The sequence below is a fragment of the Sorex fumeus genome, unplaced genomic scaffold (genome assembly GCF_029834395.1).
Source record: "Sorex fumeus unplaced genomic scaffold, SorFum_2.1 ptg000122l, whole genome shotgun sequence".
NCBI classification, from domain to species: Eukaryota; Metazoa; Chordata; class Mammalia; order Eulipotyphla; family Soricidae; genus Sorex; species Sorex fumeus.
This window is the reverse complement of record NW_026606179.1, coordinates 19,188,225-19,205,901: the sequence shown is the minus strand read 5'-3', so window position 1 is coordinate 19,205,901 and position 17,677 is coordinate 19,188,225. Positions and strand designations below refer to the sequence as shown.

The 17,677-nt window shown below is 45.6% G+C and overlaps 1 protein-coding gene across 1 annotated transcript; it reads right to left on the bottom strand.

Annotated features, from left to right (window-relative positions):
• Positions 1-7,403: 7,403 nt before the first annotated feature.
• On the bottom strand, positions 7,404-12,177 carry LOC130043422 (galectin-4-like). Its single transcript, XM_056135685.1, has 7 exons — positions 12,133-12,177; positions 11,738-11,826; positions 10,835-11,039; positions 9,684-9,818; positions 7,938-8,056; positions 7,624-7,789; positions 7,404-7,550 (listed from the first exon to the last, which is right to left on the bottom strand). The coding sequence occupies exons 1-7, from the start codon at positions 12,175-12,177 to the stop codon at positions 7,404-7,406; spliced, it is 906 nt and encodes a 301-aa protein (XP_055991660.1).
• Between the last annotated feature and the right edge of the window lie 5,500 nt (positions 12,178-17,677).

Here is a 17,677-nt window from a genome sequence, read left to right as displayed (position 1 = left end):
GGGGCTGAGTGTGAGGGCTGCAGATCCCCATCTCCACCTGGGTCTCTACCTATAAGCTGAGTGGGAGATAAAGACCCTGATCATGAAGGTTCTGTTTGGGGCCAGGCCCCCCCTCTGCAGGCTCACCATGTACAGCACAGACTGTGGGGTGAGAACATGGGGTCCTTTCAATCTTTTCATCACAGGAAGCCAGGAGCCGGGATTTATTGTCAGAGCAGGCTACTCCTCCTCAGAGACTTCCCAATTTCCATCTGGTTCCATTTCTTCCCAATCCCCTCTGTCCCCTCTACTTCCTGCCCTCTCAGGACACCCCGGGCAGAGCTCCCCATCCTCCATCAGTTCCGGTGTGCCCACAGCTAACGCCTCACACAGTCTGACCCCCAGGATTGTCTTACAGGGAAAAGACAGAGGACACCCCCTGGCCTGTACAGTGAGGAAGGGAGACTGTTAGAACAGCCAGCAAATGTATACCACAGACCACTACATGTGGGCATTGTTGGGGTGTCGGGTGAAGACAACTAAAGTACCAACCTCAAGGACCCCTTCATCCTACCCCCTACCTCCATGGTCCACAACCCTCAAACTTACAGGCAGGATACAGGGAATAGGAACAGGTTTTGCAACACACTACAAGAGAAATTGAGAAGACAATCATAAGAGGGCTGAGGTCCTCAGCCCCTGAACCCCACATCAAAGAAAAATCCATCCCCCACCTCAGTTACTTATGGGCACTTGGTTACTAGAGTAACTGTCTGAGTTGTGGACATCCAACACTTTATTTTTTTATTTAGATATTTATTAGTGAAACACCATGAGGTACAGTTGTAGAGTTACAAATTTTTGTGCTTGGGTTTCAGTTATACAATGATCAAATACCCATCCCTCCACCAGTGCCCATTCTCCACCACCACTGATCCCAGTATCCCTCCCACCCCCCATGCCTCCCCATCCCACCCTGTCTCTGTGGCAGAGCATTCCCTCTTGTTCTCTCTCTCCTTTGGGGTGCTGTGGTTTTCAAAAGAGGCATTGAGTGGCAATCATGTTCGGTCTAGAGTCTACTCTCAGCATGCACCTCCCATCCTGGGAGGATCCTACCAGCACCCTTTATTTGGTCCTCCCTCCTCTATCTGAGCGGCCTATCCCCCCCAGCATGTGCGGCTGGCCTCCAAGCCATGGAGTAAACCTCCTGGTACTTAAAACCTGGTACTCTGCTATTCTTGGGTGTTAGTCTCCTATTTTGTTACTTTATGTTCCCAGATGAATGCAATCTTTATATGTCTGTCCCTCTCTTTCTGACTCATTTTGCTAAGCATGATACTTTCCATGTAGTATACCACTTGTATATAAATTTCATGACTTCATCTTTTCTAACAGCTACATAGTACTCCATTGTGTAGATGTACCAAAGTTTCTTTAACCAGTCATCTATTCTTGGGCATTCAGGTTTTTTCCAGATTCTAGCTATTGTAAACAGTGCTGCAGTGAACAAACAAGTGCAAACGTCACTTCAGCTATACTTTTTTGCCTCTCTGGGATATATTCCCAGGAGTGGTATTGCTGGGTCAAATGGGATCTCAAGGATTAGAGACCTCAACATCAGACCGGAATCCATAAGGTACATTGAAGACAAAGTGGGCAAATCCCTCCATGATATTGAAGCTAATGATATTTTCAAAGATGTCACACCACTGGCCAAGCAAGTGAAAACAGGGATAGACAAATGGGACTATCTTAAACTAAGAAGTTTCTGCACCTAAAAGAAACAGTGAGCAAAATACAAAGACAGTCTACAGAATGGGAAAGGATATTCGGCCAACACCCACCCGACAAGGGGTTGATACCAAGGATATACAAAGTACTGGTTGAACTCCACAAGAAGAAAACATCCAGCCCCATCAGAAAATGGGGCAATGAAATGAACAGAAACTTTCTCAGAGAAGAAGTCCGAATGGCCAAAAGGCACATGAGAAAATGCTCTACATTATTATTAATCATCAGGGAGATTCAGATCAAAACCACAATGAGATATCATTTCACACCACAGAGACTGGCCCACATCCAAAAGAACAAAAACAACTGGTGTTGGTGAGGATGTGGCGAGAAAGGGACCCTCCTCCATTGCTGGTGGGAATGCCAACTGGTTCAGCCCTTTTGGACAACAGTATGGACGATTCTCATCCGACACTTTAGATCCAGAGAATGTGACAAGTGTCCCCCGGCCAGCCCTCTCTCCCCATCTCAAGTACTCAGTCAGAGGGTGACATCTGATGGCTCATTTATGGAGTTGGACCCTCCCTGACAAAGGACCTCCAGAGAACAAAATATGAACAATGAGTGACTCCCTTAGTTTGTTGTTTTGTTTAGGGACTACACCTGGATTGCAATGTGGGTCACTTCTGGCTCTGGTGGCTCATGGGGACCCTATGGTGCTGGGGATAGGCCAGACTTCCTGCATGCAAAGCCTGTCTCCAGCTTTCTGAGCCATCTCTGAGTGCATCCCACAGCTTTAGACAGGGTGTTCTATGGGCTGAGACAGACCTCTGCAGGCTGGGCACAGGTCTGTACACACAGGAGTACCCACGAGAGATCCCTGAAGATGATCAGGAACAATCTCAGAGCACTGACTTCAAAACAGTTCCTGAAGTTTGCTGGGTGTGACCTATGGAGTAGGGCTGGAGCGATAGCACAGTGGTAGGGTGTTTGCCTTGCACGCAGCCAAGATGACCAACCCGAGTTCGATTCCTCTGCCTCTCTCGGAGAGCCCGGCAAGCTACCAAGAGTATCTCGCCCGCACGGCAGAGCCCGGCAAGCTACCCGTGACGTATTCGATATGCCAAACACAGTAACTTCTTAAGAAGTCTCATGATGGAGACGTTACTGGGCCCGCTCGAGCAAATCGATGAACAACGGGAGGACCGTGACCGTGACCTACGGAGTAGCTATAAAAAGGTCCCAATATTCCTTCCCTAGCATCCTGCTGTGCCAAGACCAACAACCATCTCTCTCTTCCCCTTCAAACTGAAGAGACTGAAGAGAAGAGAAACTGAAAGAGAAACTGAAGAGAAACATGCTGAGGAGACTCTTCACAGCATATGACCCCCACATCACTGCTCACTTCCTCTCTAACATCAACTTCCCTCTCCCTCTTCCCCCCACATCCCCTGGTTTGGGCACCTGTGAATCCTTGGGACTCATCGAAGTCTCTGCTCCCAGCCACTTCTTTGTGGCTCTAATTCCCACAATCCCATGTTCAACCTTTCCCCTGCATTCTCTCTACTCTCACTAGCTCACTTGCTCAATCGCCTTCTGCTTAGACTACCTTTCCCCTTAGCCCTCTCTTTGCTTCTCTTTCATTGTCTTTCTTTTCTTCTTTTTTTTCTTTTTCTTCTTTTTTCTTCTTTTTTTTTCTTTTTTTTCTTTTTTTCTTTTTTTTCTTCTTTTTTCTTTCTTTTTCTTCTTTTTTCTTCTTTTTTTTTCTTTTCTTCTGCCTTTTGAACATAGGCAGGTATCTATCTTTTTGAATAAATTGATCTGTGTTTGGTGGGCATAGATGCCTAGAAATGGGATAGCTGAGTCACAGAGAGTTTCCATTCTTACTTTTTGGACAAATGTCTATGTTGTTTTCCATAGAGGTTCACCACATGACATTCCCACCAGCAGTGAGTTGCCACATCCCTGCCAACACTGATTGTTTTCAGCTTATGTTATAGATGCCATTCTCCTAGAGGTGAGAGGATACCTCATTTTTTTTGTTTTTATTTGTGTTTCCCTGATAGTATGTGATGATGAACAGCTTTTCATATGCTTATTGCCCTTCTGTATGTCATCTTCATGGAAGCATGTTCATCTCTTCTCACCATTTTTGGGTTTTTTTGTTTTTTTTCTTATTCTATTGCATTTTTTTTCTTTTTTTTATTAGTGAAGCACCATAAGGTACAGTTATAGACATACAAATTTTGTGCTTGGGTTTCAGTTATACAATGATCAAGTACCCATCCCTCCACCAGTGCCCATCATCCACCACCACGGGTCCCAGCATCCCCCCACCCCCCATCCCCCTGTCCCACCCTGCCTCTGTGGCAGGGTATTCCCCCTTGTTCTCTCTCTCTTCTTTTGGGTACTGTGTTTTGCAAGAGAGGCATTGAGTGGCAATCATGTTTGGTCTATAGACTACTTTCAGCGTGATTCTCCCACCCTGGGAGGGTCCTCACAACACCCTTTATTTGGTGCTCTCTTCTCTAGCTGAGCTTCCTTTTCACCTAGAGCCTGTGGCTGGCCTTCAAGTCATGGAGCAAAATTCCTCTCACCATTTTTGGATGGGGCTGTTATTGACTTTAATGTTGCTGAGCATGTGGCTATTCTATGTATCTTGAATGTTAGTCCTTTATCTGATTATTGTGAGCAAATGTCTTCTCCTAATTAGTCAGAGCCATTTTATTTTATCTCAAGTTTCTTTTACCATGTAAAAACTTTTCAATTTCATCTGATCCCACTTCTCAGTTTTCATTTTGTTATCTTTGCCATGGAAAATGATGTAGACTCAAGTCATCCAACACTTTTGAGATCCAGACCCTAGAGAGGTCTGCCTATGTTCTCCTCAGTGCATTTTATGGGTTCTGGTTCTATTCTCTAGGTCTTTGGTCCACTTTGATTTAACCTTTGTGTATGGTATGAGATATCTAGTTACAGTTTTACAAAAGGAGTTATTGGATTTCCCAGCACAATTTTCTGAAAGATTTTCCTTACTCCACATCTGATGCACCTGGCTCTTTTGTCATAGATTATTGTCATAGATTATATTTTGTCATAGATTATCAAGGGTTTTTAACTGGTTACTCCATTCTAATCTATTGTTCTGACAAACTCTGGTCATGGGGACTCTCTCATAGGCTTCAAAACCAGACTACCGAACACACAAAAGAATCTCGGAACCGAGCAGCTCGCTGTTGAGGTACCTCTGGACTTTAAGCCAGGCCGACTCCACCGGGGTGCCTCAGGCTAGAGCAGGCATCATCCCTCCACCTGCCCCTTAAGAATCCCGGTGGCCACCAACTTTCAGAACCCAATAAGAAATGCAGGTACGCAGGTTCAGTGATGGCAAACTCCAGGCCTCAAGGGGTAAGGGATGAGTTGGTCTTTCTCATTCCCCATCCCTATGGGACCCTGGAGGTCACACCCACAAACTGTCTCTGGCTGCTATTTAAGCTTCTTAATAGCCATGATGCAGAGACACACAAAAGAATCTCGGAACCAAGCAGTTTACTGCAGAGATTTTTCCAGACCCTAATTATCTAAAATTTTAGAATTCCGGGCACACATGGCTGCTTTCACTATTCATAACAAACAGTACAAAAGAGAGTATGGGGGAGATTATTGTCAGCCATAGAGGCAGGGAGAGGGGTGGGATGGGGGGATATTGGGGACATTGGTGGTGGAATATGTGTGTGCACTGGTGGAGAGATGGGTGTTCAATCATTGTATAACTGAAACTCAAACGTGAAAGCTTTGTAACTGTATCTCATGGTGATTCAATTTAAAAAAAGGAAAAAAGGAAAAAAAAGAAAAAAAGGAAAAAGGAAAAAGGAAAAAAAAACTACCTGTTATTTTCTCCTTTGACTCATAGGTGCTAGATGTTTTAGAGATTCTTTCTCTCTCTTTGTCTTTCATCTCTTACAAGGAGGAATCTATTTGACTTGCAGAAATTGAGGGATTTAATTCTCTAACAGAATCCTCAAGTCTGATGAGTCAGGGGTGGGGGGCTCCCTCTATGGTACTACTATGTGATCTCAGGGATACTTTCCCAACTCCCACACTCCCTGATCTCTATTCTGCCCAACTTCTTGGTTTCTCTTTAGTTCTTGCTCCGCTTCTTCCATCTCCTTACCATTAAAGGAGTAAGGCCTAGAATTGAACTCCAAGTCAGCAAATTTACAGATTTTGCAATTATCTGGTGCCAGGAGTGGCAATTTCTCTTTTCTTTCTTCCTCTGCATTCCTTCTTTTTGCACTGAGTCAGCACACAGATGCTGGATTGGCTGGTGAGTCACCCTACCTCTCTTTTATCCCAATTTTGGAAAGTCATGTGATTGTTCAACTGGGAAGGAATTAGGCCTAGTCTCATAGGTTAAATCTTGGATGACAGACGCTTGACACATATCAATAGGTTCCACCAATGATTAGAAATCATTGATTAGAAATGATTAGAAAAATGCTACAAAAACAAGCTTAGTCTCTGTCTTATTGGACACTGTGACTGACATATTGAAAAACAAGACAAGGAGCTGGAGCAATAGCATAGTGGGTAGGGCATTTGCCTTGCACACGGCCAACCCAGGTTCGATTCCCAGCATCCCATATGGTCCTCTGAGCACCACCAGGAGTAATTCCTGAGTGCAGAGCCAGGAGCAACCCCTGTGTATCTCCGGGTGTGACACCCCTCCCCCCAAAAAAAAGACAAAAAGGTAGAGTGGATAAAGAGAAGAAAGAAAAGGGTAAAGATAGAAAGAAAAGGGAATGAGATCCACACCAGAGTCAGTCATGTCAGCAGCCCTTTCCAACTTCTTAGTGATGTCAGCTGGCCCTGGAACCTTCCAGAGATCAGTCCAAGGATACTAACATCCCTAACTTGTTCCCAGTGCATGAGGGAACTTAGCCTTACTATATTTCCACTTCCACAGGCTGGGCACCTTTAAGAGTGTGGCTCGGTATCACCAGGTCCTTGTCTAGAGTGAAAAGACAGTGTTGCCCTGTAGCTAGAGCAACAGTAGGTGTGGGAACATTCCCTAACCCTGCCCCAGGTCTAATAAACCACCTGCATCCACACAACACAGGAACCACAGTTCTTCTTATTTAGTCACTGGAGTGTATTTTTGGTTTCTCCAGTGGGGTACAAGGGTTTCTCATGCTCCTGTGCATAGCATCTCTGCAAAGTCACACAGTTCAAAGTAAACATTTTGGTCAATACTGGAGTTATTTGTGCCCTTACAATATTCTCAGAGAAAACTTCCCCATCTCAGAGAGTATTGACAAGTATTGAAGAGAACTTCACACAGGCTAATTCCCTTCCTCTGTTCTTGCAGATTAGATAGCCCACCATTTTCTCATTTTTATGGTAGTCCCTAAGCTACCTTGGGGGCTTGAGATGTGGAAAATGTGAAACTTCACTAGGACGTTGAACAAGATTAGACATGGATTAAAAGAAGACGAAGCACTTCTAATTTTATGACTTTATTTTATTTGCACCAAAGCAAATCTTGACAACCCATTATAGCGGAAATACAAATCATTTCCATTGCAATTGCAAAGAGGCCGACACGCACATCACTAAGACAGCCTCAGACTTTTGATTGGCAGCTTAGGTGCACATCCTCGGACATCTCCCTCTGTGGGGTCCCCAGGCACAGCTCAGACCTGGACATAGGACAGGCTGACATCCCCGGTGATCTGCAGCACGTTCACCAGAGTGAAGCTCAACATACGGTATCTGTAGTCAAAGATGTGCTGGCCGCTGGCAAACACCTGGAAACCATGGATGCTGGCAGTGATGGACAGCTGTGGGAGAGAGGTGGGTGTGAAACGGAGAGACGCAGATGGTGGAGCGACAGGGGAGGGGAGAGAGACTCACGTCGAAGAACAATCCTGGACGAAAGGGATTGTAGGAGATGCTCCTCTCCTCGGGCCCCCATTCGCCCTTCTGGAGACTATTCCTCACCACAGCATCCTCAGAGATGCGAGCACTAATATGCAGGGCTACGTCCCCTGTGGAGCCCACATTAAAGTTGATGTCAAACCTGGAGGCAGACAGGAAGCAGGGAGTCAGTGCTAAGAGGCCTCAGCACATGCTCCCCAAGGGAGGAGAGATCGGACCGGAGGGGCGGGGAGCCGGGCTGGACTTTGGGCCTGAGGGCTGCGGATCCCCACCTCTATCTGGGTCTGTACCTGGAGGCTGACTGAGAGACGAAACCCCTGATCACGATGGTTCTGTTTGGGGTCAGGCCCCCCTGCAGGCTCACGACGTAAGGTACAGGCTGTGAAGTGAGAACATGAGGTCCCTTTATCTCTCAATCACCAGGAGCCAGAGACAGGCCCATTGTCAGGAGGGGTACCCACTCCTCCTAGAAAATCCTCTCACCCTCTCCCATCACTCCCACACCCCTTCTGCCCCTCTACATCCTCCCCTGTCCGAACACCCCCAACTGGACTCCCAACTCTTCATCAGCAGTCTACCCAGGAACCATGCATGCTCAGTCTAACCCCATATGCTGTCTTACCGGGTTAATGACTGGGGATACCTCTGTGATCTGTCAAGTAAAGGAGACAGAGAGTATAAAACTGTCAGCAAATGTGTAAGGCAGAGCACTGCATGCATGCATTTTTCGGGGTGCTGGGTGCTCCACATTCTCACCCCATGCCCCCATGGTCCATAACCCTCCCACTTACAGACAGGTTACCAGAAAGTAGATAAATTCCTTTTTCAATCTACAATAGAAACAAATAGACAGCAATCACGAGGTGTTTTGAGGACCCTCAACCCCAAAACTCACATTAAAGAGAAATCCATCACCCAACATCAAATATTTTAAGGGCACACCCAAGTAATCATGTGTATTGATGACACTGAGAGAGAAGGAAGTGTTGACACCCCAAATTTATATTTGGAGAGTGTGATGGGTGTACTCCAAAACACCCCCAACTCTACCATCCATGCATAGTCTGTGAAAGAGGCACCTGATGGCTCATTTATGGAGTCGGACCGTCCATGATTGGCATCTTCAGAGAACGAAGAGTGAACAATGAGTGACTTCCTTCTTTGTTGTTTTGGTTTGGGACCACACATGGAGATGCAATAGGGACCACTTCTGGCTCTGGTGGTGCTGGGGTATGCTGTGTTGCTGGGTGTGGAACCAAGCCTCCTTCATGCTAAGCCTGTCTCCAGCCCTTTGAACCCTCTCTTGGTTCACCCCACGCCTTTATACAAAGATGTTCCATGGCTGAGACAGACTTCTGCAGGCTGAGCACACGCCTTTCATGCAGGATGCCCCACATTCCATCCCTAGCTCCTTAAGGAACCCTGAGTACTACTAGGAGTGACTTCAGAGCACGAAATTGGTAATCTACTCTGAACTTTTCTGGGTGTGGTACAACAGCAACTACCAAAAGGTCCTAATGTTCTTGTCTCCTCCCTGGTTTCTTGTTGTGCCAGGACCTTCAACCACCCTCTCTCCTCCCTCAACCTGAAGGCCATGGTGAGGCAATCCTTCTCAGGGTACACCCCATCCCCTGTGCTCCTATTCTCCATCTCTTACTTCAGTATGTCTCCCACACAGCTCCCCACTTCTGGGAACCTAGAGTCCTTGGGACCTACCCATCCACTCCCTGCCCATAGTCACTATGCTGCCTCTGTGTGGCTCTAATTCCTGCACTCAGCTTCTCCTCATCTCTCTCTTTCTCTCTCTCTTCTTTTCTATCTCTAAAAGTTGGTTTATGACTAAACAACCTTTCCCTTGCCTCCTACCTTCCTTAATCCTCTTTTTCCTCCCTTCTCTTTCCATTTTCTTTCTTTCCTTCTTTATGGGGAGAGGGGGCTCCACAGATGTGTTCAGGTATTTCCATGACACCTCTCAAGAAATCAACCAATGGGAGGAAAGAAAGGAGGAGAGCTAGCCAATGAGGAAAACCACTCACCTTCCTGGAGGTAGAACTTCCACCAACAAAGGTGATGGATTGAAGCTTCAGGTCTCCTTCCACATTCAGGTGGGTGACCTTCTGGAGGGAAATCCGGTGCCCAAACTCATAGAAAGGACTTCCATTCACCAGTACCTGGAAGGTAAGGGCAAGGTCAGGAAGAGCACAGAGACCTTGGGAAGGTCAAAACAGGAAACAGGGAACAGGGACATTTTTCATGAAGGATCATACTGGGTGATGATCTGCAACCCCAGTCAGGGGACTTCAGGCGTCCAAAGATCTAAGGTCAAGTAGAGGTCAAGGGTCAGCTCCTGTGGATGGTGTGGAGGTGTCTAAATGGGTGAGTAAGTGCTTTGTATGTCTGAACCCCAAGTTCTAACCTGGCACCAAGAGAGGATAGCTCAAGGATGGCAGATGAGAGGGGAGAGAGAATGCAATTGTGAGGGAGGTTGATTCTAAATCTAGTTGGATCCTAGTTTGGGCTTTTGAGCCTAGTTCTCTTGTTTGGGGGGTTGGAGAGAGAAATTACACTGCCAAGTGCTCAGGAGCTATTCCTAGATGTCTGTGCTCAGGTGTAGGCACTGGTTTGTGCCCAAGGAGCCATATGTATGCAGGGAACTGCATATGTATGCAGAGTGGCACTGCCACAGTTCCATGCAAGGCCATACTTCCTGTGTATGATCTCTCCAGCCCTGCATACAGTTCTACCATAGTCCCTATGACCAAAGATGCCTGTATCCTCTATATGAGCCTTCTCTGAAAAATGTATTGCAGACAGGGAACAAGGACTGGGGTGTGGTTCAGCACAGAAACACATGGTGGGAATGTGACTTTACAGGTTTGATCACCATCTTCCCCAAAATATCAACATTTGGAGTGCAGCTCAACCAAGCAAGAAACTTCTCGTAAACCAGGGCCATAAAGGGCAAGAAGGAGAAAAAAGGTTTTTAATAAGTGGAGATGGAGAGAATGCTCCATGGCTGATGCTCATGCCATGTACGCAAGAGACCTGGTTTGATCATCTAGATTGAATGGTGCCCCGGCACCAGCCAGAGAGGCACCTCCAAAAAAACAAAATAAATTTAAGCAAGAAAAGAAGCTGAGAAACAAGGGCAATGGGGGTGGCCAAAAGGATGTGGTCTGGCTCTGACCTTATAATGTTCCTCCATGACCATCACCAGCAGCTCGAAGGGCTCCCCCTTTTTGAAGGGCAAGCCCCTTTTTCTCTCCTCCTTGTTCCATTGACCTGACTCCCGTGAGTTGAAGACCACCATGTCACTGCCATCAAAGCGAGGGTTGAAATGGAAGGCGATGTTGGCCTCAGGTTCTGGTCCCAAGGCAAAGTTCACTGCAAACCTGGGGGAACAGGAGTGTCTGTTTCCCAAGTCTCCCAAGCCAGGGTCACACAACTGGGACAGGGCTCCAGGGAGCCCTCTGAGTCCCACCCTGAGGTGATTCAGGGTGACAGGAGACGGGAGCAGAGAGAGTGAATGGAGCTACTGACCAAGGGCAGTAGGGGGCAGTGCCCTGAGACCCATCGGTTGGAGGGACAGATTCCTGGGGTCCCTCTCCCTACTCTTACTCACTGACACCCCCAACTCCAACTTTGAATCTCCAGCCACTGTCCCAGCACCCTCAGCTCTTGCAGTTCAGGCCTCCATGGTCTCAAAACCCATGTACCAGAAGGCAGAGGAACGCAAAAGTCAGAGCACTGTCCCCTCACTGGAGAACCCCGAGTTCTCCTTGGGCAGTTTCCCCAAGCCCTGGTCTTTGTACCAACACTTTCCTCTCCTTAGTCCATACTTAAATGTGCCCTTCTGGAAGAACATCCCTGGCCTCACAGTTTAGAGGGACAGTGCCACGCCTCTCCTCCAGCTACACCCTGTCTCCCACCCCACCTCATCCCAACATAGTAGTCTCCACACTTACTATTTTCTTTTGGTGGGGGAAGGTTTCTACAGCAATTCTGGGCTTCTAGGAAGATCCTCATGGTGAGACTTACCTGTGTGGACCTGTGAGCTCCCCCAACCCAGCCCAGCATGGGGGTCCCTCACCTCTTCATGACCTTGTTGGCCACTCCCTCGATGTTAATGAACATCCCGACATCCAGGCCTCCTGGGATGGACTTGTTGAAGGGCAGCGTCTGTGGAAGGTTCTAGGTCAAGCCTTGATGGCCATATGCACAGGACAGTTTTTCCTCCTCACAGGCAAGCCCTCCCCCGACCTAAAATCCATTTCAAAAGGGTAAGGGAACTCAGGAATAAGGATTAAGCATGAAGAATAGGGTTCAGATTTAGGAATGGAGTGTCAGTGGGGAGGAAATCAAATTCGAGGATTGATATGGGGGGCAGGCCCGACCATCCAGGAGCCACCACCAAGCTTCAGGCTGGGGAAGCTGGTGAGAGGGCATCAGGGTACACCTGGGTCAGGCCCTGGGTCCATCTCTCACCGGATTGTAGCTGGGATAGTAGCCAGGTGCAGGGACGAAAGTCATCTTCAGAAGCTGGACTGGAGGCTCGTCTTGTGGGCAGAGCTGCAGGACCAAAGGAACAGCTGGCAGCTGGCGTGATTCTTATACTCTCCAGCGGTCACTGTCCCCTCTGCCTAGAAAGCCCCACCTCTCCCACCCCCTAAGACCTTTCTAAGCACAGGTTGCCCCAGAAAACAGTTCCCCCCTGGCCTAATCTCCTGCAGTTTCCTTCTGTTACATCAGAATCCAAGCGTTATCTGTTGGAGGCCCCCAAGTATTGCAGGCAGACAGTGGGGTCCCTAGTACTGACCTTTTCAGGAACTAGTCACCCACCCTGGAGGGGCCCAAAGGCAGGAGATGCAGATATTGAGCTCTTGGGACATGGAGAAAATGAGGCCCCAACAAGGTGCAGAAATTGAGACACCACCCAGAGCAGAGTGGACCCCTTAGAAAAGGAGAAGCTTCAGGAATCTAAAGGTGGTGATAAGGAATCATATGCGATGCCAGGGATCAAATTTGGTCACCCATGTGCAAGACTAGTGCCCTACCCACTGTACTATTGCTCAGCACAGTCTTTTCCTTTGACCATATACATTTGGTACATAAACTATTATTAATCATCATTTCCATGCAGTAATCACTCCAATACCAGAGCCTGCACCCCTCTGCCAGTGTCCCAGAACCCAACTAAACCTCCTCCACCATATAAGCTCAGTTCTACAGACAAAATCTTCCTTTCTGATAACTTTGCCCATTTGTTATTCCCTTACTATGTTTCTTTTTTATTCCATACATGAAACAACTCTCCCTTTTAAATAATTTTTTAAATATTTTGGTTTGGGGGCTGCATACATCAGTGTTCATGGGTTGCTACTGGCTCTGCTCTCAGGAATTACTCCTGAAGGTGCTTGGGGGATTATATGTGGTACCAGGTAATCAAACCCAGGTTTGCCACATGCAAAGCAAGTGCTCTACCCACTGTAGTATCTCTCTAGCCCAAATTTTTTTTAATTGTGGCATTGGGCTGGAACTATAGCACAGCGGGTAGGGCGTTTGCCTTGCACACAGCCGACCTGGCCCACTTGAGTTCGATTCCTTCACCCTTCTCGGAGAGCCTGGCAAACTGCCTAGAGTATCTCACCCGCATGGCAAAGCCTGGCAAGCTATCTGTGATATATTCGATATGACAAACACAGTAACAACGAGTGTCACAATGGAGAAGTCACTTGGCCCAATCAAGCAAATCGATGAACAACAGGAGGACAATGCTACAATGCTACAGTGGAGTGATGATACCTATAGCTACAAAACACATAAAACTAATCTCCTGAAATTCCACAAATTGTAAATCCACAATGGTAAGTTGATAAAGTAGTATTTTTTCAAAACTTTTATCATTCTTGGAGCTGCAGGAATAGTACTGCAGGTAAGGTGCTTACCTTGCATGCAGCCGACCTGGGTTTGATCTCCAGCATTCCATATGGTCCCCAAGCACCACCAGGAGTAATTTCTGAACACAGAGCGAGGAGTAACCCCTGAGCATAGCCAGGTGTGATCTTTGAAACAAAAAAAATCACATTTTGTAAGGTATATAATTTTAATTACTATTATAAATAATCCTGTGCTAATGGACTTCTAAATTTTACTTTAAAATTTGAAATAGGGAAATTAGACAAGTGTGAATTTTAGTAAAAGTGAAGATAATGTTGTTGCTGTGTTTGGCATATCGAATACATCACCGGTGGCTTGCCAGGCTCTGCCGTGCGGGCGAGATACTCTCGGTAGCTTGCCGGGCTCTCCGAGAGGGGCGGAAGAATAGAACTCGGGTCGGCCATGTTGGCTGCATGCAAGGCAAACGCCCTACCGCTGTGCAAAATTTTTTCCTAATTTTTTAGTCCACACCAGGATGTGCTCAGGGCTTTCTTACTTGTACTTAGTCCATACTCGGGGATCGTTTCTGGCTGGGTCAGGAGACCATATGGGGTGCTGGGGATTGAACCTGCATTGGCTATATGCAAGGTAAGCACCCTGCCCACTGTACTATATCTCTGGTCCTGAATGAAGAAATTTTTAAGGAAAAAATCTTAATAGGCCTATAGCAATATAAAATGCATTTTACAAAAGTAAGATCAAAATAGAATTAAACACCTCAATATCAGACCTGAATCCATAGGTATATGAAGAGAAACATAGGCAGGACCCTCCGTGACATTGAAGCTAAAGGAATCTTCAAAGATAAAACACCACTCACCAAGCAATTTGAAGCAAAGATAAACAAATGAAACTAAGAAGTTTCTGCACCTCAAAGGAAATGGTGACCAAGATACAAAGACAGCCCACAGAATGGGAAAAGGTACCCAATACCCATCTGATAAGGGGTTAATATCAAAGATATAGCATGCTGAGTGAAATGAGTCAGAAGGAGAGGAACAGACATTGAATGATTGATTAAATAGGAGAGGGGTTGACAGAAGGAAAACTAGGGACATTGGTGCTGGGAAATGCACACTGGTGATTGGATGGGTATTGGATCATTCTATGAATGAAACTCAATCATGAACAATTTTGTAACTGTGTATATCAGGGCTGGAGCGATAGCACAGCAGGTAGGGCGTTTGCCTTGCACGCAGCCAACCCGGGTTCCATTCCTCAGTCCCTCTCGGAGAGCCCGGCAAGCTACCGAGAGTATCACGCCCGCACGGCAGAGCCTGGCAAGCTCCCCATGGCATATTCGATATGCCAAAAACAGTTACGACAAGTCTCATAATGGAGACGCTACTGGTGCCTGCTCGAGCAAACTGATGAACAACGGGAGGACAGTGCTACAGTGCAGTATATCATTCAATAAAATTAATTAAATATTAAATAAATAAAAGTAAATTTTATCCTGATAAAGAGAGTAATTGGCTTTATATTAAAAAATATTTTGGGGCTGGAGCGATAGCACAGCGGGTAGGGCATTTGCCTTGCACGCAGCTGACCCAGGTTCGATTCCCAGCATCCCATATGGTCCCCCGAGCACCGCCAGGAGCAATTCCTGAGTGCATGAGCCAGGAGTAACCCCTGTGCATTGCCGGGTGTGACCTAAAAAGCAAAAAATAAATAAATTTTAAAAATATATATTTTATTATAAACACTGCCTAAGTGTCTGAATTAATAAGTAGAATATTATAATAAAAATCTTTATTGTAATAAAAATTTATTGTAATAAAAATCCATGAAAAAACAACCTGAGTGCATGGAATCTTCAATATAAATAAAATGTTAATTTTTTACTGAAAATGTAGAAAATCCCTTAGCAAGCTAGGAGTAACACACCTTTCTTTACCTAGTAGAGTGCAAACTTAAGGGTGCTTACCTTGCATATGGCCAATGCAGGTTCAATCCCCAGCATCCCATATGGTCTCCAATACCCATCCTTTCACCAGTGTGCGTTTCCCAGCACCATCATCAGTGGAGTCCACTGATGATGCCATGAGTGAGTGCCATATTCAATGCTAAGTACTGAGAAGGTTATCCTATCCTTGAAAGAAGCTCCTTCAATGCATCCTGCAAAACTGATTTCAAGCTTATGAATTCCCTAAGCTGTTGCCTGTTCATGAAGCTCTGCAGGGTTCCTCCAAATATGAATGATAATCTAGCTGAATAGAGTATTCTTGATGAGGTGTTCTTTCATTGCATTTTTGTACTATATCTTCTTGCTCATGAAGCCTCATTAGATCTGCTGAGAATCTAATGAACTTTCCTTTGAATGTAAATTCCTTTCTGCTTTCAATATTATGTCTCTTTCTTATGGTTTTTGTCATTCTAATCACATTGTGTCTTGGAGTTTTCCTATTTAATTCTATTTTATTTGGATCTTTTGGATCGCTGTGTTCGGTTGCCTGTATTCCTCAACTCTGGGAAATTCTTACTTATGATCCCTTGAACTTTTGGTTCTTCATCAAATTCACCTTCTTGTTCCTCAGGGACTCCACTGATGATTCTTTTTAAATTACTTTTAATTTTATTTTATTTTTATAAGGTTGTTCACAATAATTTATTACATTCAATATTCAAACACCAATCCCACCACCATTACACCTTATTCATCACCATTATTTCAAATTTTCCCAACCACCACTCAAGGCTGCCCCAATAGCAAGCCCTAAATAATATATTTTGTATTGTTTGTTATGAATCATTCTCTAAGAATGATCCCAAGAGTTTTCCTTAGAATAAAATGTGTGAAGATTGTCGTACCTCACTCTGGAGTCACTAAGCCCTTGTATAAGAGATTACTAACAGGGGCTGGAGCGATAGCACAGCAGGTAGGGCGTATGCCTTGCACATGGCTGACCTGGGTTCGAGTCCCAGCATCCCAAATGGTCCCCTGAGCACTGCCAGGGGTAATACATGAGTGCAGAGCCAGGAGTAACCCCTGTGCATCGCCGGGCATGACCCAAAAAGTAAAAAATAAGAGAGGTTAGTAAAATGTTTTTACAGATTGAGACTTGTGTGCTAGTATTTTTAATCGAGATTGGTTGCCCTCTACCTTACATCCTATCCAATGTGTGCTACTCCTGGTACATCAGTGGAATAGCATATGAGATGATATGTGGCCGCGTGCTTCAGGAATTCTAAAATTTTAAATAAGGTGATACAGTTGGAGTTATATTTTTAACTGGATGGTGACTTTGAGGTATGAGACATCTCTGCAGCTTGTTGATCTCTTCTGAGATTTATTTGTGAGTCTCTAGATCATGGCTGATTAATGAGTTGATATTACTCCAGAGGCAGTTTGTGGGTGTGACTGCCAGGCTCCTGGAAGAACAGGACTGGAGGGAGGTCACCTATTCCAACCCTATGCGATCCTGGAGATTTTTTTTTTTTATGAACAACTTTTTTTTTTTTAATTTTTATTAGTGAAACACCATGAGGTACAGTTGTAGGCTTTTTATTTTTTGTGCTTGGGTTTCAATTATACAATGGCACTGGTGGAGGGATCTTGGAGACTTTGGTCACAAGACCCTCATACTTGAGTTTTTAACAGATTAATTCATGGGTGAGACTCTTCTGAGCCTGTAGAGATGGGCCGTGAGCATGGCAGCAATTGGGTTCTGGAGGTTTTTGGCTGCTGGGGCTCTGTTAGGGCAGGTGGTGGTATTTACCCACCCCCTTCTGGGGTGCCTGGATAAAAGGCTCAACCTGGCATGGGGTCTGACGGCATTTCTGTAGTTTTTTTTATCTCTTCTAGTCCAGTGATTCTTAAATTGTACCCCTGGAACTCATCCCATAGGTTGAACGAGTGACTCAGAAAAGGATGAACCATTACCACGTGAGAAAAATAATAGAAACAATGAGGAAATATACAAACCTAGAGCCCCAATCTGAAACAGAAAAATTATTAGTAGCCTCTTATTTCATGATGCTATGCTGCCTGGTTAACAGCACTGGACCTAAAAACTGTGTTAGGTCATTTATTTGTATTGCATCCCTCTCAATTCTAACTCTCACTTCCTTTTTGTGTTAGAATGGAAAGGTC